The sequence below is a fragment of the Zea mays genome, chromosome 7 (assembly GCF_902167145.1).
Source record: "Zea mays cultivar B73 chromosome 7, Zm-B73-REFERENCE-NAM-5.0, whole genome shotgun sequence".
NCBI lineage: Eukaryota > Viridiplantae > Streptophyta > Magnoliopsida > Poales > Poaceae > Zea > Zea mays.
The window spans coordinates 8,482,071-8,506,243 of NC_050102.1; the positions used below are offsets into that span (position 1 = coordinate 8,482,071).

Consider the following 24,173-nt stretch of genomic DNA (forward strand, 5'->3'; position numbering starts at 1 on the left):
GTTAGCTCCAAGCTACACCCCCATTGTACAGCTGGGCATCTCCTTGTGTCTATAAAAGGGGGTGTCCAGGGCCCCACGAGGGGAGAGGAAGAGAAAAGGGGGGTGTCCAGGGCCCCACGAGGGGAGAGGAAGAGAAAAGGGGGGAGAGAGAGGAAAAAAGGTGCAACGTACGAACACACGGACGCACGACGCAGACGAGCGGAGGCAGGCAGAGTAGGAGAGATGCGGTAGAGGCAGCCCCAGACGGCTCGCCCCAAGGCCGAACCCTCTCCTTCTCACTCTCTCTCGTTCTCGCTCTCCCGCAACGCTTGTAACCCCTACTGCAAGTGCCCCCTAGTGCAGGATAATATAAGCCTCATCTCATCGCTTGTATTCTATCTTGCATCAACCTATCTGGACAGGGGCACGCGGCACTAAAATTCACTAGTCGGTCCGGTTGATGGTCCCCGCGGTCCGAAACGCCGATACATATGTTATATGGGATGCGTTTATTGTTAGCCAATGCAAATCGATTAATACTTTCACTTTAATATTTTATTTAGAGTGTTGATGTCCACTTTATTATTTTGATCGGAGCTCTAGCCGGATCAGTATCGACAACAGCGAGGAGGAAGAACAATTCGTGTCTCATGTCGCGTATAGACACATGTAAATAAAGGGGGAATCTGTGCGCATGAACTTCTACGTTTGTAGTGTGTTTAGTACGAAGAAATTTTTATTTTAACTAAGAAGTTGGACAAAAAAAAGCCTACTACTGTCTTTTCACAAACCTAACGTAAATTATCAATGAAACTAGTTTTATTAGGGCTAATTTAACAACACCGTTTTTAAGAGATTTCTGTTAGCTCATTATCTCTCGATAAAATAAAAATCTCTTAGAAAAATAGAGTTGTCAAACTGGCTCTTAAACTTTTTTTTCGATGAGAAAAGCTGGTCTGTGAGTTGAAGTTTCGTGAAGAAGCAACACAGCTTTCCCTCTGGAAAAATGGCATAAATAAAAATAAAACAAACGAAATATTATGAAAGAGATATTTCTTGCATGTAGTCGGAAGAACCAGTGGCTCTGCGCATTCTACCTCCCGCGCCCACACCCGCACGGCCGCACACTCCATTCCAACCGGCAAGCAAAGCAAGCAAACAAACAAAACGAAACAGCACAGCAGCAAAGATCACACGGCCTCCGCTCGCTCGACGGCCCACTCGGTTCCGATCGATCTCGCGATCGCACAACTAGACTCGAGTCGAGCGATCGAGCGCCCGACGACCAATGGCGGCCAAGGCGGTGGCTTCGCCGCTCGCGTTCCGCCGCGACGTGCGTGGCCCGCTCGGCCGTCCTGCCCCGGGCGGCTGCCGGAGCGGGACCGGGACCGGGACAGGGCTGCCGGGGGTGCTGTACTGGAGCGGTGGCGCCGGCGGCGGCAGCAGGCTGCTCGCGGCGCGGGCGCGCGGGAGGAACAGGTTCGGCGGCGGCGGCGGCGGGCGGGGCGCGTCCAGGGACGAGACAGCGGAGGAGGACGAGGACGAGGCCGCCGACGTGGTGATCGTCGACGCCGGGGACGAGGAGGAGTACGCCTCCGACGAGCTGTCCGGTTTCAGGGGCCTGGTTCTTGATCTCTCCTACAGGTGAGGTTCAAAACTTGTTTCTTTCTTTTGTGTGTGTGTGTATATGAGTGAGAAAGGATCTTGCTTACAGGAACAGGAGCATCTCTCTTGAATCATGCGTGTTGTGATGTGATGAGATTCAAGCTTTACTGGTACAAAAATAACACAAAGAAACTTGAAAAAGGCTTATATCCTTTGAAATACTCTCCACTTAGGCCCGTTTCAATCTCACGGGATAAACTTTAGCTTCCTGCTAAACTTTAGCTATATGAATTAAGCTAAACTTTAGCTATATGAATTGAAATGCTAAAGTTTAGCTTCAATTACTACCATTAGCTCTTCTGTTTAGATTACAAATGGCTAAAAGTAGCTAAAAAAGCTGCTAAAGTTTATCTCGCGAGATTGGAACAGGACCTAAGGTCGTAGCGACTCAAAACTGTGCAATGTTTTTGCGCATGCATGCATCAAGCTGTAGCTAGCCTAGCAACATCCATGGCTAATTTAACATTGCTTGCAGAGTAACAGTTCTTAAACTGGTGGGTCTGTTTACATTTCCGAAAGCAACTGACAGTTGCCATATTTCGATGCACTTGCTGGACTCGATCGGTCGATCCTCAACTCCAAGTGTGCTGAACTGAAACTGAAACTGGAACTCTGCATACAGGCCTGTCAACGTGGTGTGCTGGAAGCGCGCCATCTGCCTGGAGTTCATTGGGAAGGTTAGCATAGCAGCAGATACCAACCAAACCAAAGGCTTTCAACATGTAATGCGATGCTCTTCTTAGCTATGCAGGCCCATGTGTTGGAGTACTACGACCAGACCGTCTCTTCGCCTAGCGGGTCCTTCTACATCCCTGCAGTTTTGAGGGTACATATATGTGACATATATATACTGGATTTTTCTCTTTGTTGAGAGTTGTGACAGTATTGAGGTGCCATCATCTTCTCCTCCTCTGCTGCTGTTCAGGTTCCACAGTTGCTGCAGGTAGTAAAGAGAAGAAGGGTCAAGCAGAGCCTTAGCCGTAAAAACATTCTTTACAGGGATGACTTCACCTGTCAGTAAGCACTGCATCACTGCCACTGCTCAAGCTTTAGCTTCACTTCCCCATGTATCTGCAAGGCTATATCTGAGGCCTTCATCTTCCATCACCTGCAGATATTGTTCTTGTGGTGACGACTTGACAATTGACCATGTTATTCCGATCTCGCGTGGCGGTAAATGGGAATGGGAGAATTTGGTAGGCGGTTCTAGTGCTCCTATTCTATCTACTCGTTTTTTTATCCCAAGTTTGATAGGCACGTCCATCTTTTAATTTTAACTGAATCTGTGCAGGTGACTGCCTGTGCAAGATGCAACTCCAGGAAGGGGCAGAAGACACTGGAGCAGGCAAACATGAAGCTGCGCAAGATCCCCAGGGTATGTCATGTGGCATCTCTGCCTTCCTCACTGGATCCTGATTGATTGCTTGCTGCAACAAGGTTGCCTGTGATTGCGGCTGTTGCTGACTGCATCGCACTGCAGGCGCCCAAGGAGTACGATATCATGGCTGTGCCCTTGACAAAATCTGCGTTCAGAACGCTCAAGAGGAACCATGGCCTCCCTGAAGTGTGGCTGCAGTACCTTGCCAGGCCATCTCCATGACCAAGACCCCCCTCCTCGTCATCGCCATACGGGCCAGCAACAGCAAGCAATCTCACTGTACATTAACATTATTATAGATTATACACCATGCAGCGCACAGGCAAAGACTGCAGATACTGACTCCTTATATACATGCCCATTCTGTACACAATAAACTGTTGCATGTACTAAGGACTTATCTTCCAATAAACTGTTGTAAGCTGGTGCAGAAACCCGTTGATGTTGTTCAACCATCATAGAGAGAAAATTCACAAGCGGCCCAGCGGGGCAAATACAACAAACACATCTCAACGTAGTACTTTGGATCACAACAGAAAGTAGACAGCTGCAGAAAGTATGGAAGTAGACGGTTTTCACATATTGTACAGAGGAAAGTAAGTTTGTAAATGCTTGATAGAATTCCCATGTTCATTTCAGGTTCTTAAACCAACCAACTTAAAATAAGCACTACACTTGTCCAGAATCTAGAGAGAGAGAGAGAGAGGAACTAGAATCCAGAGAGGAAAGGCAAATAAACGAAAAATACAGCCTCAAAACCCATGATCCATCATTGCAAAACCCAGTTAATCATCCTTCTATTCCTAAAATACCTGACACGCCAGAACACAGACCATGACTACCACCAAACACAAGCAACTAGCTAAGCCTCTAGCTCCTATGAACTATAGGAAACAAGCTCAATGGGACATCAGAATTTCCTCAAACAACCCACCACAGCCTTAGGTTCCACCCCGACACCACTGTCAACGGCTTGAGCTAACGAAAAATATTAACAGCCATTTAGACCCGCCAACTTCTCAGTTTGTGTTTTCAGGTCCTGTGGGGCGACATCATTTCCTTTCTCGCCATTTTTCTCTCCTGCTTTGCCTAATAAACGCTCTTTGTTCAAGACGTCAGTCCCAACCCCAGTGAGTTCTGTTGATCCAGTCTCCCCTTTAGGACTTCTCTCCATGTCGGTGACGCTGGGCAGCTTCACATCAATGACCTGAAGTAGCATTCACTAGTGTCAGCTACAACAATTATAGCTGTGTTACTTTTTATATTACAAGAAAACAATAACACATTGGGCTTGGCAGTTGCAAGAAATTTACAATAACAGACTCAGAATGCAATTTCAGAAAAGCAGGACAGTATACTACATACCTTTTTCAGCGACTGCTGCTGTTTGGCTTTCCTCTCTTGCATCATCTTCTCACGATTATCATAAAAGCCGAAGTCATCCAGTATGGATGTCTTGCAGACATGATCCTTGAAAATCTTAAGCACTTGAAGGCCTTGCTCAAGCTTCACCTGTGGCCAGTAGAAAACATAAATATAACTCAATGAGGCGTTCAATAAAATAGTTTAACATTAAAATAAGTATTCAGTCATTTCATTGCAGTTTAATGCTAATATCCCTACATGTAAGAAGCATCAACATGTAAATTGTGCTTGTCCTACACCGTTTATAAAATGGTCTAATGGCATTCTGCTCTACTGTCTGATAAGACAGATTGGGGTATTCAAACGAAACAATTGGTCACCTCATGTGTATCTCTGCTGTTCGTCACTGGCTTGTTTTCATTGTTCTCAAGAATGATGTGCTTCAGCAAGCTGTTTGGAACATCCTTCACAATGTGCCACTTGACAGGGAAACAACCAGTCCATTTGTCCTGTTGCCAATGCTCTACTGTTTTTTCAAAATCAACACGACCCACCATTTCAGCAAGGCCGACAAACTGGCCACTTGCATTCACCTTCAAAAAGAGTATCACATATCAGCATAAGTATGGTGAAAGATTTCAAATTGATGAGCATCAACAGTAGTCGTAATGAGCAAACACAAAACTCACAGAGAAAAGAAGAAAAACAGGAGTTTCGCTTGATTTTTCTTTAGCCTCTTGATAGGCAGCATCAAGTTTCTTATTACCATTGGGAGTGCTAGCCCACACATTGTACTTAACGCTCTTGTGAACATCATCTTCACTGTAAGATTTAATAATGAAGAATTTAGCGTCTGAGTATGTTTCCGCAAAGTCAGCCTGATTATACTGATCCTTCATGGCAGGATGTGAACCATTAGCAAACAAAAGATCCTGCTCTTTTGCTGGTGCTTGGGTAGTAGCTTCAAGCCCCAGCTGGTTTTTGTACATACCACTTCTTGGCCCTCTTTTCAGCTCATTAAAGCCATCTATGCTTCCATTACCATAAACATAATACCCATTGTTACCTCTTCCTCTGGTTCTGTACTTTCCATCATACAGTGAATTCCATCCACCATATAATCCAGAATTATACATGTGCGATCCATACCAAAGGCCGGGTCCATAGCTCCCATCATACCCATAAATTCCATTAGCTGAGTACACTGATGAAGTTGGTGTTTGCAAACCCTTCATGAAAAAAAAACATAGTAAGAAAGGTGTATGAAGGGCTCATAGTTGATTGTTAGCATGCTGACTCAAAAGTAATAAGCATGTTAGCACAACTGAAAGGGTAAACAGAAAAAAGAGACAAAGATAATGGTTCAAGCACGTTGATTGCTAGTCTCCAAACGCACCAATCCTTAGCTAATTCCTTGGAGATATTCACTCCTTAAGATCTCTCTTATCCGCCTTGTCCCAAGCCATTTTTGGTCAACCCCAACCTCTTTTTACATTACCGATACATTCTAAAACCTGTATATGCACCAGCGCCATAGGAAGTCTCCTTTGCTACACTCTGTTGTTGCTTGTTGGACACACCTCCTTTTTATCGACCAACAGTCCACACCATATAACATCACCGACAACAGTCCTATAGAACTTACGTGTTTTTGACACTGCCTTGTCATAGAGGACGCCAAAAGCATGAAGCCATTTCAACCAAACGACTAAAATTCTACACCTAACATCTTCATCAATGTCGCCATCCTTTTGTAGCATCAATCCTAAATATCGAAAAGACTCCTAGCCACCAGTTGCCCATTCAGGGTAACATCCCCATCCTCATGTCTAGTCACCAAGGTTATTAAGGCGTCGCTAAAGCGACGAAAGCGGTAAGGCGCGGGGAAAAGGAGGCGGTGCTGCAGCCCTACAGTGATAACTACACCCTCGATGCAGTTATTTTGGAATGAAGAGAGAATTTGCCACCCCAAAAATAATCAGGTCCTTTACCAAGCATCAGTGAAGCTCATGAGTAAGATCTAAAGAATAAATATGCCAACAAACATTTAAACTAAACTAGAAGTCAGCATAGGGCACAACAATAACTCTATATTGAATGGACAGAACAGAAACAATTTAGTAAACTTTAAGAGCAGAAAAGCCTACCATGAGATGAGGATACTGCCTCGTGTTTTGATTCCTCGACTGCCCCTTGGTTTTAGGGTTGGAAGTCGAATTGTGGTTGCCGGTGAACTTTTGCTGCTTGTCAGAGAACATCTCACTACTATAATATGGATAGTGTGACCAACTAGTCTGGTTCTGATAGCTGCCAGAACGCACACTAGACCGGCCATATGAACCATTGGAACCTGGCATGTTCCGGTCTGTCTTCAGCACCGAATTTGAATTTTTCAAACCTTTCACCTCATCCACACCAATAGTAGATACATCCGTTTGCGGCGCTGGAGTCAATTTCTCACTTATACCATTGGATGACAGCTTGGCAGTAGAGTTCTGTTGCTTGGTGTATGTCGACGGGTACTGGTAATTCTGAGACCCATAAATCTGACCATCATGCCCCATGGTTGCAACACCATATGGAGCATAGCCATAGTACATGTCAGCATAGGTACCCTGAACAATACATGAATAAAGAATTTATTTTCAACCAATCAAAATACGCTCAAAGCACATGGAAATCAAGAAGTAACATTTAGTATGGGTGAAGATGAGAATAATTATTATTCGAATGAATACAATCTCCAGGTTGCAATAAACGAAAATAAAGATACTATTATCTGAACACATATCAAACAAAGAAAGGAGAATCACTGACAGCAGTTGGTGTCTGTGCTCCATCATGGCTCAGGTATGGGTACTCCCCCCAGCCACCATAGGCTGCAGATTATAAAAAAAGAACGTTGAACGAACTGTCCATAGAAATTCAAGCACCAAACACTCAAGAAACGAACCAAACAGATCATTACCTCCATAGGCATAAGCCGGGTAAGCACCATAATACATGTTACCGTCCTTGTAGTCCTGCACCTGCAGGTTCTCCGCCCCCGGCTGCAAGCTCCCTACGGCGGCGGCGGCCACGCCCTTGGCCGGAGGCGCGTCCTTGTAATCCTGCACATGCAGACTCTCCATCGCCGGCTGGAGGCTCTCTACCGCGGCCTTGGCCGGAGGCGCGTCCTTGTAGTCCTGCACATGAAGAGTCTCCATCCCCGGCTTCAAGCTGCCTACAGCCGCCATCACGCCCTTGGCCGGAGCCTGAAACGGTCGAAACAGCATACATGGCGTCAGATCGTCCAGCCCAGGTTGCGGATCTAGTAAAGTCCATATCTCCTCGCGAAGAAGCTAGGGGTTTAGTAGACATAAGACAGCCAAATAGCTTGAGGTTAGAGTGTGGGAACTCGGTTTCGCAACGCAGACAGGGGAGAGGAGGGCGTGGGAGGGAATACTTGGTGGGCGCTCTTCGCCGGCGAAGAGATGGGCACCTAGCGTAGGGCGGCGGCGGTAGCCTACCCAGTCGTCGCTGACAGGGGAGGGAATGAAGGATAGTGAAGCGCGGACGGACGGCGGCTGGGCAGCAGAAAGGGAGGAGGGTTTAGGGTTACTTTGCAGTATATATTTCCGCCTCGTTGGTTGTGGTTGGGCCTTTAACGGGCCTTCTTTGAGACGCGCCGGCCCGGTCTGTAGCCCTGTCCCTGTACGCATGTGACGGGTTAACGGGCCTAATAGGAGAGTTTTTCCACGTTTTTTTAGTTTCTTTTTTTTTTCTCTCACCTTTTACTCACTGCCCTAATTTGGTACTTATTCTCCATGGACACCATCTTTGGAAGCATTGGTTTCAAATAAGTGAAACAACAGTATTTTTAGCGCATTGCGAATAAATATATGGAACATTTTTCTATATATTTCATTAAGCACGGAAAATTCTCGCAATTTGAAACTTTTGTAAAAATACTCAATCATAGAACATCTTCGTGTTTGGGAGGGGGTTACTTGTAGTTGTAGGTGCTGCCGGAATGTGGCCTTAAGTTATCTAAGCTTACTCGCCTAACCTCCTATGACACCTCTATCTTGTATTGCATCTCTTATTTCAAATTTTAATCTATAGACAATGCAAATTGCAGTATACAATATTGTTTTGTACGAGCATATAAGTGATATGCTAGTCATAACCTTAAGTTGATGGAGTTGCGGATGCTAGAGACAGTCTACAGAGGCGGTGAGTAAGCTGTCAGGAACGATCGCCAGGCCTAGATATGCGACTGTTTAGAGCCTCAAAAACTACTATCGCCAAATCTCTATTTAACACTAATTAACAAAGTTTTTATTTAAGTGAAAAAGAAAAATACTAGACAAGCTAAGGAATTGTTTATCTTGCTTATGCTTAGACGCTAAGATCACTAAGATAAGTATAAATTGATGCAATAAACATACATTGAAACTTTATTATTGCGTGGAAGTGTGATTTGCTTATATCTCTACTATTTGTTAAGCCAATAGTGTAGACCATAACACCGAACTAGATCAAAATAACAAAATTTATGTATAGCTAGGATTACAAATAAATTACGAAACTTTTTTCTCATATCATAACAGTATAATAGACATTTGTATATAAGTTACACATTTGTACATAAGTTATTAGGGAATTATATATTCCTGTTGCAAGGTACAAGCACTCATCTAATTGTGTTATAAATTCTAGATCTTTGTTACACATTGTTTACATGGCCTCTAATTGCTACGCACGGCACTGACGGCGGCAGGAGGGCAATAGGCAGGAGAGCATCCCGAAAGTGAAGAAAAAGAAGCAGCATAGTACTGATACGTACACTGTTGGATTAATTAGGATATAATGGTTACTGTTCATGGACTGAAAATAACATTTCCTCATAAAGAATTCAAACACCAACAATAAAATTTAATTTGCTTTCCTTGTTGTCTCATGCTCGATGGCTATTTAATAAACGGTAAAATATGTCGATGTCGAGTATACATGTCAAATAGGTCGACACGACAGTGGGCTCGTGTCCCGGCACAAGGACGGTCTGGCCCGGCCCGACTAGAAGCGTGCCTGGGTCGGCCTGGCCCGATAGCCGGGCTGGGCTTGGGCCGGCCGTCTGGCCCGCAGTGCAGGCATGGGCGCGACACGATTAAAGGGTAGGCACGGTTATGGCCGTTTGAGGGACTGTTTTTGTAACGGTCAATCTGCTTTTAGCTATAATATTGATGATTTTGTTATTATATGAGAGCCTTCTGAATTGTGATATGTGTTTAGGGATGAAAACGGTCGGTAAACGCTAAAACCATTATCGTTTTCATATTTTTTATCGGAAACAAAATCGAAAACGGTAACTCCGGAAACAAAAACGTTATCGGTATTTCGGAAACATCGGAAACGAAAGTTCGGTGCGGAAAATACACCGGTAACGGTCGAAATCTAAAATACGATCGGTAAACATATCAAACTTCACAATACAACAAAGTTGACAAAAAATCACAAAAACCACAAGTTCACAATTCATGATATAACAAGTTCACATGGATCACAAATTTATAATATAAAAAGTTTACAAAGATCACAAGTTTATAATATAACAAGTTCACAGTATAAAAAGTTCATAAAGATCACAAGTTCACAGACTCAACGTTCACAATTCACAATATCCACTCGATTTAGCTGACATGGCATGGTTACTCATGAAATATTTTTTCCTCACATAAAGAGTTTTTTCACTGCCTTCCAACACCATCTATCCCAAAAAAATCTTAAGGCGTCCAAAAAATACAAAAAAAAGTAATCCTTATCCAGAGGCGTACAGGCGATCCGAAAAAATCACATGCTGGAAAATTCTGAAAAAAAATTCTAAGACACAATTCCGGAAAATTCCGAGACACAAATCCAGTAAACGAAGGAAACAGTCGGTAAAACACCACGCCGATTCCGATAGGAAATTCCAAAAACCGATTCTGTTTCCGAAAAATACCGTTACCGGTGAATCCGATTGAAAAATTTCGAAACCGGTTTCCGGAATACCAAAAAATTCTGAAACTGTTTTCATCCCTATTTATATGTGTATCTGAAATTCTTTGTCTAAGTATGTATCTAAAATTATAGGTATAATTAATTGAATCTAACATAAATTTAAATATTACATTTAAATTCTAAATTTTAGAGTGCTTTTTTTACGGGTCCGGACCCGATAGACCCGTCGTGTCTACGGCTCGACACGACCCATGTAAGAATAATCGTGCCAGGCCTGGACCGCATCAGCCAGCCCACGGACCGACTCGATCCGGCACGATACTGAAACGTGCCATGCTTAGACTGGTGTCCCTCGTGTCGGGCCCAACCGTGTCTGGGCTGGGCTAGACCCGCACGGCCCGTTGGACATGTATACTGTCGAGCATGCTCGACGGTCGACAGTACAATGTGTGTGTGTGTTTTTTAAAAGACAACATGGAATGTAGCTGGAGTGAAATGGTTAGGCTATCCGTAACTGTTACCTTTAAATTTTTCCCCCTATATCACTTTTTCACTCTATTTCCCCCCCTATTTTTTCATCTCGCGCAGCGGTTCCCCCTAAATACTCCCCCTATACCCCACTACAACTATAAAATATCATTTTCTATATCAACTATCAATTTTTTATCTACTAACAATTACTTGTGGACCCACAACACAGTGTTTAGGGAGATGAACAATGACACACTATATGTGGGGGGAGAGAGAAGGGGACCGGCGCGTAGGGGGCGCTGTAGGGGCACCGCTGGGGCCGTAGAGTGCCCCCTACATGCGACATGCAAAGGGAGGGGCTGCCAAGGGGCAGCGTTGCAGTTAGCCTTAATCCAAATGTCAGTTAACACAAGTTCACCAAACTTGTGTCACGGAAATGAAACCTGCATCAATGAATGAATTTGGCTGCCTCCTGTGCTGCACTGCAGTACAATGCCGTCAGTTTGGATGAGGGTGGGTGGTATACAGTATACACTTCTTCGTCATGTGGAAGATGTGCCAAGTACTGGAAGTTGAAGTAGGACAATGAATGTCGTTTACGTTTACATGTGTGGTTCTTATTTATATTTTCTTCTTATTATTTATTATTATAGGTTGTAGTAGCCTTCAAGCCCTTTTAAACCAGTCAATTCATCGATTGTGTTATAAATTAATAGGATTTTGTTAGACCAGCACGTACTGCAGAAGGATTGTACTACAAAAGAATTTCAACAAAAGGTGCTTATGACTACTAGCGGGGAACCTGGACCTATCAATTCTCGACCTTAATCGTTACTGGTAGACCTATCACTTCTTGACTTCACCAGTTAGTTAGGGAGTGTTTGGTTTGAGGAATCCCTCGATCCAAAATGAGGTGCTGCATTATAGGTCCATTCCTCAAATTTGATGGGATGATCTCATTCCTCATATTAGTACTAACTAACTAACTTTGAAAAATGAGATGGTGATGGATCAACTCATTCCATTCCACAAACCAAACAAAAAAATGATGAGTGAGAAGATGATTGACTAGCATATTCCTCAAACCAAATACCCTATTAATATGTTGCTCTATATCAGTGATATTTTATTCTAGGAATTCGATGATTTGTGAAGTACATGATACAACATAGTCAAGCTTGGTGATCTACTTATGTTTCAAGAACACTGGTACGCGCTCGAACATCTTGTTTGTATTGACTTGATTTAAATTTGTTCTGTCTCTATATTGAATCGATGAATGTGAACGGTCTCATTATAATATACAAACTCTTGTTAGTTATTTTTATTCTTATTTTGAAACATATGTATAATTTATGGATGTACAATAATAGCATGCACATAATACATATACAAAAACTTATTTAAAATTAAAACGAGTTGGATGAAAAAGAATGTCTAAAAAGAAGAAGAAGAAAAAAGGAAAAAGGGATTATAGTTTCGATTGTTAAGACCAATCGAGACATTAAAACCCCTACCTGGCCCGATTTTTCACGAGTGGGATTCGGATATAACCCACAAATAAAATTTCATACCTATATTCATGCCCAACAAGTCGGGCGCCCATCGGTTACCCAAACCCGCAGGAAAATTTACCATCACTATTTAGAACTATGATTTTAATTATGGAATTTTAATTTGGTATTTAATGTGGTCTTAGGATTTATTTGATTTAATTTAATAATGATGAGCGCATCCAAATTTAAATGCAATGGACATCACTAATTTGCCATAGTGTTTCGTCTTCAAATCTTCAACCAAATAACATATTGCCTCTCTAAGCATGTTGTACCATCGTAGTGACTCATTCCACCATACTCCCGAACATAAATATTCCATGATGCTAACCATAGGAGACATATAAACGTGTATGTATACAAAGGAAAAACACCACATAGTTAAGCCACATTTCTTCACATCCAAACATACACACATCAATATATACAACTAGAGAGAGTGTGCGTAGTTGTGGCTAGATTGAGATTATGCATGACAGTAACTATCAAAATTTGGATGTTTAGGTTTGGGAGGCATTAAGGAAAGTTTTATTGAGGGGTTCAAGAGCTTCACAAGGTTTCTGTGGCCATCTTCTAGCGCGACCTAGAATAAGTGACCCGGTTTCGTGGAATAGCACACGGTGATGCAGTCACTTTCTTAGAATGCAATGATTTTGTCCTCACATGCTTATTCACACACGCATCTCTCTTCACTTGACATTGTTGCCTTGCAATTTTCAACGTTGTAAAGAAACTTCCATCTTGAATTTATAAATAACTTAACACAAGGTCATTCATAACATTGAATTTATAAGTAACTTAACATAAGGTCATTTTATTTTATTCTTATGAGAGAACCATTGGTATTTATTTAACTTATATGTAAGATCATTTTGTGTTTAGTTCTTAGTTTTACCTATACAACTCATTTTTCTTTGTGGCGTCCTGTTATAACACTTGGCGATGAAAAGATCCTTAAATTTCAGTGTTGATGGTTTTTCTTTAACTTCTAGAGAGGAGGTACCACATGGTAGATGCTCAACAAACCATAATCTTTCCATTAGTTGTTCGGGTACATGATTTCCTACCTGTCAAAATGTTTGTGGTACGTTGGTCTAAAATTGCACAAGTGCCTAAGGTAGTAAGGTGAGTGTCTCCAACAGGTCCTCTAAAGGCCATTCTATCCAAATTTTAGAAAAAATTCTTGTCCTCTATGCGCCCAACATCGTTCTCTTCTTGTCTACACGAGCGTGTGTGAAGCGCGTATATCTATTTTTATCTCCCATGTCTCGCATAACAACTAGATAAGTCATATCTCTTACATGCGCAACCAACCCTACAACCACAACGAGCGCACGAAGCTCGTATATCCGTTTTTGTCCACACGTCTCGCTTAACAACCAGATAAGATAAGTCTTATTTGTAGCATGCACAACCAATAATACAATCACCTTATGCATTAAGATTTTATCGAATATTTATGTGCTATTGTAATGCACGAGTATTACACTAGTTAATATTTAAACAACAGATTTAACAAAACTAAAGTATGTAGAATCGTTTGTGAGTATGACAAATACACACATACAAAAATTAAAAGTAAATTATATCTCTAATATAGATATTTATGTTTAGAGGACGAGATATATAGATGATGTTGCTGGAGAGATAATATATAAAGGAGAGAATCTTTTAGAGAAAATTGTAAACAACGAGCGTAGAGAATTGATATAAAAGACGTTGCTGGAGACAGCCATATGCACGACAAGATTGGAGTTATGGACGACAGTCATGCTATAACGATTCATTAATATAGAGGCACATGTACAATTAACACCGGTAGAGATTGAAGAAAGTAGTGAGAGATATAGTGGACCGACAAAACCGATCACACATTAACAAGCTAAAGTCAGTGATTTGCAAAGGATGTTCCCTGAACGTCCTAGAAAATATATTTCTAGACATGGTCTAAAACATCATCTGAATCTAAAAAATTATCTTCGTAGGTAGAGCAAAACCTCGACCATGTCTAGAGGATTTCCATGGGTCGGGTATAAAATTTCATACCCATATTCTTGCCCAACAGGTCGGGTGCCCATCGGGTACCCAAATCTACGGGTAAAATTGCCATTACTATTTAGAACTATGATTTTTAATGTATGGAATGTTAATTTGGTATTAAATGTGCGCTTAATATTTATTTGATTTTATTTTAATAATGATGAGTGAAGCCAAATTAAAATGCAATGGACATCACTAATTTGCCATAGTGTTTCACCTTCAAATCTTCAACCAAAGAACAATCCGCCTCTCTCTAAGCATGTTGTCTCATCGTAGTAACTCATTCCACCATACTCCCCAACATAAATATTCCAGGATGCTAACCATAGGAGGCATATAAACGTGTATATATACAAAGGCAAAACACCACATAGTTAAGCCACATTTCTTCACATCCAAACTTACGTACATATGTGTGTATATATAGTTGCCACACACATCAATATATACAGCTAGAGAGAGCATGCATAGTTGTGGCCAAATTGAGATTATGCATGGCAGTAACTATCAGTATCTAGATGTTTAGGTTTGGGCGCCATTAAGGATAGTTTTATTCAGGGGTTGAAGAGAGTCACATGTTTTCTGTGGCCATCTTGTGGCGTGACCTAGAATAAGTGAGCAGGTTTAGTGGAACAACACACGATGATGTAACCACTTTCTTATAATGCAATGGTTCTGTCCTTCACACGCTTATTCGCACATGTATCTCTCTTCACTTGACATTGTTGCGTCGCAATTTTCAATATTGTAGAGAAACTTCCATCTTGAAGGCCAATACATGTCATTGCGGCTTTATATCTCCTTTGTAATTCATAACATTGAATTTATAAATAACTTAACACACGATCATTTTATTTTATTCTTATGAGAAAAGCATTGGTATTTATTTAATATATATGTATGATCATATTGCGTTTAGTTCTTAGTTTTACCTGTACAACCCATTTTTTGTGGTGTCCCGTTACAACACTTGGCTATGAAAAGATCCTTAAATTCCATTGTTGATGGTTTTTTAACTTTCAGAAAGGAGGCACCACATGGCAGATGCTCAACAAACCATAATCTTTCCATTAATTGTTCGGGTACATGATTTCCTACCGAACAAAATGTTTGTGGTACATTGGTCTAAAATTGCACAAGTGCCTAAGGTAGTAAGGTGAGCGTCTCCAACGGGTCCTCTAAAGGCTACTCTATTCTAAATTTTAGAGAAAATTCTTGTCCCCTACGTGTCCAGCAGCCTTCTCTAAATGGTTCTCTAAATTTAGGGGACGCTGATGGATCCTCTAGATAGAGTGTTTTTCTTTTCTCTCCTCTATCCATTTCTCTATTACGCTATAAAACATCAGTTTCGACGGTCGTCCTACACCATAATTTTTTACAAGAAACCCCTTGCATTTCTTCAAAATTAACTTGTAGTTACATCACCATCCATCACATGTGAAGCACATAGATCTGTTTGTTCTCTCCTACATCTACACGATTGCGTGTGAAGCATGTATATCTGTTTTTATCCCTCATGTCTCGCGTAACAACTAGATAAGATAAGTCATATCTCTTACATGCGCAACCAACCATACAACTACAACGAGCGCGCGAAGCTCGTATATCTGTTTTTATCCACACGTCTCTCTTAACAGCAAGATAAGATAAGTTTTATATGTTGCATGTGCAATCAATAATGCAACCACCTTGTGCGTTAAGATTTTATTGAATATTTATGTGCCATTGTAACACACGAGTATTACACTAGTCAATACTTTAAACAACAGATTTAAGAAAACTAAAATATGTAGAATACATTTTCGAGTATGACAAATACACACGTATAAAAATTAAAAGTAAAATATATTTCTATAGATATTTACGTATAGAGGACGAGATATATAGAGGATGTTGCTAGAGAGAGAAGATATAGAGAAATGAATCTTTTAAAGAAAACTATAAACAACGAACGTAGAGAATGGATATAAAGGACGTTGCTAGAGACAACTTTATGCACAACTAGATTGGAGTTACAAACGTTAGCCACACTATAACGATTAATTAATATAGAGGCATGTGTACAGTTAACACTGGTAGAGATTGAAGAAAGTAGCGAGAGACATAGCGGACCGACGAATCCGATCACACATTAACAAGCTGAAGTCAGGGATTTGCAAAGGATGTTCCATGACTGTCCTGGAAAATCTCTTTTCTAGAGGATGGCTAAAACATCATCTGAATATGAAAATTGATCTTCGTAGGCAGACCAAAACATCGACCATGTCTAGATAATTTCCAAGGGCCAGGTATAAAATTTCATACCTATATTCGTGCCCAAGCCCATCGAGTACCCAAACCCGCAGGTAAAATTGCGATCATTATTCAGAACTATGATTTTAATGCATGGAATTTTATATTGGTATTTAATGTGCGATTAAGATTTATTTGATTTTAATTTAATAATGATGAGCAGAGCCAAATTAAAATGCAATGGACATGAATAATTTGCCATAGTGTTTCATCTTCAAATCTTCAACCAAAGAACAGTCCGCCTCTCTAAGCATGTTGTACCGTCGTACTAACTCGTTCCACCATACTTCCCAACATAAATATTCCATGATGCTAACCATAGAAGGCATATAAACGTGTGTGTAGATATACAAAGGCAAAAAAACCACATAGTTAAGCTGCTTTTCTTCACATCCAAATATACATACATATGTATGCATGTATATATAGTTGCCACACAATACAACTAAAGAGAGTGTGCATAGTTGTGGCCAGATTGAAATTATGCATGGCAGTAACTGTCAAAATCTAGATATTTAGGTTTGGGAGGTATTAAGGAAAGTTTTATTCAGGGATTCAAGAGCTTTACATGGTTTCTGTGGCCATCGGCGCGACCTAGAATAAGTGAACTGGCGGCAAATTTCTTAGAATGTAATGATTCTGTCCTCACACGCTTATTCACACACACATTTCTCTTCACTTGACATTGTTGCCTCACAAATTTTAACGTTGTAAATATAGAAGAGAACATAAAGAGATAAATATAGGTCTTGAGTTGCATCGAATCTCCAAGAATGCAGGCCATGATCACGTATACATAGAGTTCATTCACGCGATCGATACTGCCCAACCGTGGTGCGTACATGAAGGTTCAACTGGCTTGAATGAATGAATGAGACAATTTGAACCGAGCAATGGCGAAAGATAAAATTGAATAAGCGCAAGGTTAATAATATAGTTGTTTGTTAGTGGTAAGCATCTTTGCCGTCAACATCCTAACCTACTTGTATAATAGTTAGCACTTTATATTACTACTAACTGAATGCCCGTGCGTTGCAACAGAAATATATAATACCAGTATACTATGATAACTTATATACAAAATGTGTGTTATATCGTTATGAGAAAATGTTTCATAACCAATTTGTGATTCTGGCCATACATAAATTTTGTTATTTATAATCTATCTGTTTTACCACTACATTGCAACCATCAGTATCATGCAAACTTCGATATATGTTACGATTTGCATGGTCTCATCATTGGAGAGCACGTTCCACACATACCGGAAGAAATTTTATCGTACATCGTTAGTCATCAGACACGTACCACCATAAGCTTTTGCTTAAACAAAAAGGCAAGTGTGTGTTTGCGAAGAGAATTAAAGGCAAGTCGGTACAAAAGCTACCTCAACGGTGGCGAGGATGACGAACTGGTCATTGTTGTCGGTCCTCCCCTGCGTCACCTCTAGCGCCAAGATGACGCCACAGTCCTCGATATAGTAGTCGTCGAACGTGCGCGACATACCGAGTACTAATGACTCTTGGCTAGGCTGTAAAATGAAGTGCACCCCAGGCTCATCAGCAAGGTAGTACCCCTGGCCGTTGCACCACCGGATGCGCTACTCCTCTACATACATCGTGTTCGAGGATACTCATACAACGTCAGCAACGACCATCGTCTCAGCACACAAGAATTCATGGCCAGTCAGTAGCGACTTACGTGGCAGGTTGGGCTTCAGGTGGATGATGAGCTGGACGACGTGATGGCGTCGTCGTCGAATGCGGTGCCTAGAACAACCCGAGAGTCGCCGACGTTGGCGACGACCATGAGGTCCCCCTGCTTGACAATGGACAACGCGGAGCAGCCGCTCTGCACCGCGTCCAAGCGGCGGCTGCACCGGAGCTTGTCGTACATAGCGGCACATGCGGTCACGTAGGACTGTTTCTAGAGGTCGAACTGGCAGTCGCCAAGTTTCTTCTTATCGTCGATGAGCGACCCCAACGCGAGTGCCTCCTGCTAATAGTGTTTGTTCGGGGTTTTTAAGTAAGAAGCATGAATTCATGTTTGGCGTTAGTTTATAAAAATGACTCACAAGTCAGATTCATGGAAAAATTATTACGAAGAATAAATGTCACACATGCAAAAAAAGAATTTAAGTTGAAAACATTATTCAAACAAAAGAAATTTCATGCAAGGCTCTTCTTTAAATACTACTCCCTTCATCCAAAAATATAATTCAAGAATCTCGGTGATACTTATCTACTACTACGCATTGTGCAAGGGTAGCAGGTGGGCTTGGAGAGAGATGTAATAGATGTGTTTTCTGTTATAGATGTAGACATAAACACACATGTAGTGTAGTGGTAGCTACCAGTAGCATTTGTTTGAGAGGTCGTTGGTTCAAATCTCTTTGGGGCCATGTTTATTTTTTTCTCTTTGGGGCCATGTTTATTTTTTTAATCTAGCTATGCGTTGGCTGTACGGGGGAATGAGAATGAGAACATGGGAATGGACTGTGTGCAGGGAGGAGGGAATCGGAAAGGCAGAACTTTAATTTAGCTAGGCGTTGGCTGTACGGGGGAATGGGAATGGGAACATGGGAATGGACTGTGTGCGGGGAGGAGAGAATCAGAAAGGCAGAACACGGAATGGGCAGAAAGCGGAATGGTCAACTACTATTGGAGCCTTAATAAGTAGTAGAGATAATAATATAAATCATCAGTTTCTCTGATACCACCATCGTCTCTTTTGCAAGAAAAATCTTTATACTTATTTCTAATCTAACCCACGGTTCTGACGTAGGTCGTTAGCTCCTAGATGGGCTGTGAGAAAACATCCAAGTCTAACACAACAAGAAGCCACACACGACATAGCATTCCCGGATATTACCACTTCACTAGTTGAAGGAGCCCGAGCGGCCGAGCTAGCTATAAAAAGGGACAAGTCAACCTTTTCAATTCATATATTTCTCGGTCTTTTGAATAAGATAAAGTGCAGTATCTATAGTTTAATAATTGATATGTGTGTCATATGTCTATTTTAATTTTAAATTTATTTTTTTCAAGAAGGGTCCACTTTAATTTTAGTATGTGGGTCATATGTCCACTTTAATTTTTGATTTATTTTTTAGGGAAGGGTTCATTTTAATTTTAAATTTATTTTTTATGGTGAGGGTCGATCACACCGACTTGCCATTGGACACTCGCATGTCGTACAGCTGTTGCACCCTCTATATCATCAAATATGATTGGTATGTCGTTGCAACACTTGTGCATTGTACTAGTTACTACTCCATTTGTCCTAAAATATAGTTCTTTCTGACCCTCTTTTTTCTATTCACATTCGAATACATGATAATAAATATAGACCTACGTACAAACTACATTCATAGATTAATTATTGAATGTATATTTAGTCTAAAGCAAATTATATTTTAGGCCCAAGGGAATGTTGATATATGATCTATTTATCTCTCTCGCAAAGTTTTTTTTGTTCTTATGTATAAATCGGCTATAAGTTTACGATTTGTTTCTCCTCTCTTATATCTTCTCTCTCGTTCATATCAGTATTTAGCCTGCTTACCGTCTATCTTATACTTGCTCTTGCTAATGACCCACGCATGGATGCTAAGTGTGCCATCAACGGCAGAAATGAATTCAATACCAATTTAATGACTCATGTGGATGCCTTGGTCCTATCCTTTCCTAAGGGCTAGTTTGGGAGTCACAAAACCAGAGATTGGAGAGGCTAGAATTCACTTCTTATTCATAAGAAGTGAATCATTTGGTGCACGGTTCTGCCGAGGTTGCCGAGGATCCCCACCCTCCTCCCCACGCCGATCCGCCCCACCCTCCTCCCCACCGTCGATGGAACCTTCCATCAACGCCCTCCTCTGCTCTGCCATTAACGTTCGTCTCCAATAGCGGAAGGTGGCCGAGGATCCCCGCCATCAACGCCCGCCATCGGACCCTTACGCGATATCAGCACCGCCCGTCATGGAAGGTTGCCGAGGCCGCCATCAACGCCCCATCCCCGTAGACGTCACCAGCGCGACACCAATTCCTCCCCTATCCAAGCCCGGATCCATGGCACCAACACAGCCGTCACCTCTCCCTTTCCCCCTTCAACACCGGATCCCTCGGTACGGCGCCGGAGACCGCGCCCTTCCCACCTTCCCCACCAGATCCGGCATGGCGGTGCGGATCCATGGCGCCCACAGGAGACCTCTCCCTTGCCCCTTCAACACTGGATCCCTCGGTATGGCGCCGGAGACGGCGCCCTTCCCACCTTCCCCACCGGATCCGGCATGGCGGATCCATGGCGCCCACCGGAGACCACCTCTCCCTTACCCCCTTTAACATCGGATCCCTCGGGTATGGCACCGGAGACCGTGCCTCCGTGACCCCCTCGCCCCGCACAGCAGGAACACTGTGCCCCCGCCTCCGTGACCCCCGCGCCCCGCACACACCCATCGCGCGATGCACGCCGTCGATTTCGCTCCGCCCTCGGATGCACACGGTGCCTCCCAACCCCACCGCCCCGCCTCCGTGACCCCCCACACACTCGCCACGCGATGCAGCGCCGGTCCCCGCTGCACCCAATAACACCTCCCACCTCGCTGCCCCCACGCGATGACCCGAGGATCCGCCATCAACGCCGCCACGCCCACCCTCCTCCCCCTCTGCTCCGCGATGACGGGGATCCGAGGCCGCCATCAACGCCCTCCTCCCCACGCCGTTGATGGCGCGCGCAGATCCAGTCTCCTTCAGGCAACACCGCGCCATCAGCGGAATCTCCTTCCGCCATCAGCAGAAGGTGCCGAGGATCTTGGGCAAGCAGGAGAGGGGGAGAGGAGGCCAAGGACACAACCGCGAAGCCAAACTCATCCAATCCGGCCCCTTCTGCCGGCCGCACCTCGACGGCTTCACCGTGCCCCCGCCACATCGCGACCATGGCGAAGGAGCAGGCTGGCTAGCCCTCGGTCCGCCTCAGCCCGCCGCCAGTGAAAGTTCCCTTTGACCCGGGAACATGATCTGGATGTCGCCTAGAGGGGGGTGAATAGGCGAATAAAACTTATCACTTTAAAACTTAAAATCTTACTCTACTCGAAGACTTAGCACGCAGTGGAATGAGAAGACCCTTCGAGTAGGTTGCAGCGGAATAGAAGATCCTGTCTCAAAATGTCCTGCACTTCAAATAAAGCTTATACCACAGATAAGTATTGAAGTGCAGATATAAAGGCGAGTAAGACAGAGAGTCAGGATACAATACAGAACAGAGCACACAGACACAAGGATTTATCCCGAGGTTCGGCCAAGCCTGAAATGCTTGCCTAGTCCTCGTTGGAGTTAGCCACACCTGGGCTTGGAGTCTATTTCAACTCCTTCCTCCGTTTGCTCAGATCTGTCAGTATGACAGATAGAGCCTTTCACTATTGAGTTGGGTTACAACAACACCGTGGCTGCTTACAAACTTCTCGGCAGCACCTCGGTAGAGTAACGATACGCTCAAGACCTTGCTCTAGCTCTTAGCAGCACTTCTCCTCTCTCTAAAGGCTTATTGCTGTGCCTTCTACACAAACTATAGAGTTACACACAAGAGGGAGAGTGAGAATTGATTCGAGTGATGTCTACACTTGTTGGCTGCACTTGTGTGTTGTTTGAGGCGCCTAGGGGTCCCTTTTATAGCCCCAAATGGCCTAGGAGCCGTTGGAGCTTCATTTGGAAGCTCCCAGCCTTCCCTGGTTGCGGGTGCACCGGACTGTCCGGTGGCGCACCAGACAGTGAACAATAACGGATCTGATTGGCAGTTTCCTTCTCTGGAACAGCTAGCCGTTGGTGCACCGGGCAGGTTACTATTCACTGTCCTGTGCACCGGACACAGCTACTATTCACTGTCCTGTGCACCGGACGCAGCGACTATTCACTGTCATGTGCACCGGACAGGGACTATTCACTGTCCTGTGCACCGGACAGGTTACTATTCACTGTCCTGTGCACCGGACAGAGTTACTATTCACTGTCCTGTGCACCGGACAACTACTATTCACTGTCCTGTGCACCAGCCAACAGCACACTAAGTGATTTTTCCTCCGTTCTTTCTCCGTTTGACTTCCACTTTTGAGAGGATTTTCCTGAGACTTAAACAAACACATTTAGAGTATAATCCAATTGATTTAGTCCTAGAAACTTACATCTTTCTTGTTCTTCTCCTAGCTTTTCTGTTTCTCCTCCAATAGAGCTCAGAATGGTACTTTCTCTACAGAAAGAGTTAGAGAGTAAACCAAAGCACCAAATTTGTAGTAAGAGGTGTATGCAACATGGTTGAACACTCAAAACTTACATACTTAACCTTTTTCACCATTTTACCCAATTTGGCATGTTTGAGGTCGATGTTGGACTCTAAACCATTAAGTCAACTTGACTTGATCTAGATTGACATATCTGAGCTCCAACTCCCTTGTTCATTTCTCGAGCTTGATCTTGAGCCTTATGACTTACACCACATAACTGTAGCTGTTGCCTCATTGGTTGTAAGTCACGTCCTTATGTAGTGATCCTTGATGTGCCATAGCTGTTCTCAACTCGATCACCCTTGACTTTGCAAGCCTTCTTCTTCACCCTTGGCTTTGGGTTCCTCAACCTTCTTGACCTTCTCCCATGCACTTGGTACCTCGAAGCTCTTCTTGCCTCTGTCCTTGGCTTGATCAGTTGTCTCCGAGCTACGCACCCGAGTATCACTTTTGCAATGTCCATCTTACTTGATGCCCATTATCTATCATCATCTAGTCCTTGGACCATCACACTTGTTCACTTGTTGAACCTTGTTAGCTTTACCTTAAGCACTTGTTCAACACTTAGAACACTTGTTAATCCTTTAATTGAGTTGTCATCCAAACACCAAAACTCACAAGAGAGCTTTCAGCCAGGAGAGATAAGGTAAGCCACCCACAACCGCTGCCCTACTCCCGCCCCATCTCTCCCCAGTCCAGCCGTCGTGCTCTTAGCATTCAGAATCGGATGCGCTTCTTTGTTGGGTAGTCGGCTCGGTCGGTATGGCGAATGTGGCGGAACTGCCCGAATTATTCCAACTTAAGTGTCTAAGTCCCGCTTTAAAGGCTAGACCACACTTAAATGGGAATAACCCGTAAATCCCTCGGATCTAGTCCGACACGGCCACTGACAGGATCAAGTACCACAATCTCACTCGATGGTGAGTCACAGAGCAAATACAATAAAGCATAAAACCATGCATGACAGAGTATTAAGTTATTACATCATCATCGGAGTTTTTCAAAAGTAGCCATCAGTGTTCGAAGTGCAGCGGAATAAAATTAACGGTAATTAAACAGAGAGATGGGGAAGCCTGTCCCATCACTCCTCATGCTCCTCCTCAGCCGAGGTGGGGCCCCACTCGACAGTCCAACCCGATGGCAAGATGGACGACCAAGTCACTCCAGCAAC

At 43.0% G+C, this 24,173-nt stretch overlaps 2 protein-coding genes across 3 annotated transcripts; one reads left to right on the top strand and one right to left on the bottom strand.

Annotated features, from left to right (window-relative positions):
• The first annotated feature begins 1,062 nt into the window (after positions 1-1,062).
• Positions 1,063-3,480, top strand: LOC100274082 (HNH endonuclease). 2 transcript variants are annotated; one of them, XM_020540373.1, is made up of 8 exons: positions 1,063-1,623; positions 2,120-2,138; positions 2,267-2,321; positions 2,388-2,470; positions 2,570-2,661; positions 2,759-2,840; positions 2,936-3,019; positions 3,125-3,480. In XM_020540373.1, exons 1-8 carry the CDS (start codon positions 1,268-1,270, stop codon positions 3,242-3,244), a joined length of 891 nt encoding a protein of 296 aa, XP_020395962.1. In that variant the 5' UTR covers positions 1,063-1,267; the 3' UTR covers positions 3,245-3,480. The 2 variants fall into 2 exon arrangements, with proteins under 2 accessions (XP_020395962.1, NP_001141933.1); NM_001148461.1 differs by lacking the exon at positions 2,120-2,138 and having other exon boundaries at positions 1,133-1,623; positions 2,396-2,470; positions 3,125-3,428.
• A 140-nt stretch (positions 3,481-3,620) lies between these two features.
• On the bottom strand, positions 3,621-7,958 carry LOC100191952 (uncharacterized). The gene is made up of 8 exons (NM_001137376.1): positions 7,833-7,958; positions 7,356-7,641; positions 7,205-7,266; positions 6,535-7,002; positions 5,077-5,616; positions 4,768-4,980; positions 4,388-4,534; positions 3,621-4,229 (listed from the first exon to the last, which is right to left on the bottom strand). The coding sequence occupies exons 2-8, from the start codon at positions 7,621-7,623 to the stop codon at positions 4,014-4,016; spliced, it is 1,914 nt and encodes a 637-aa protein (NP_001130848.1). The 5' UTR covers positions 7,624-7,641; positions 7,833-7,958; the 3' UTR covers positions 3,621-4,013.
• Between the last annotated feature and the right edge of the window lie 16,215 nt (positions 7,959-24,173).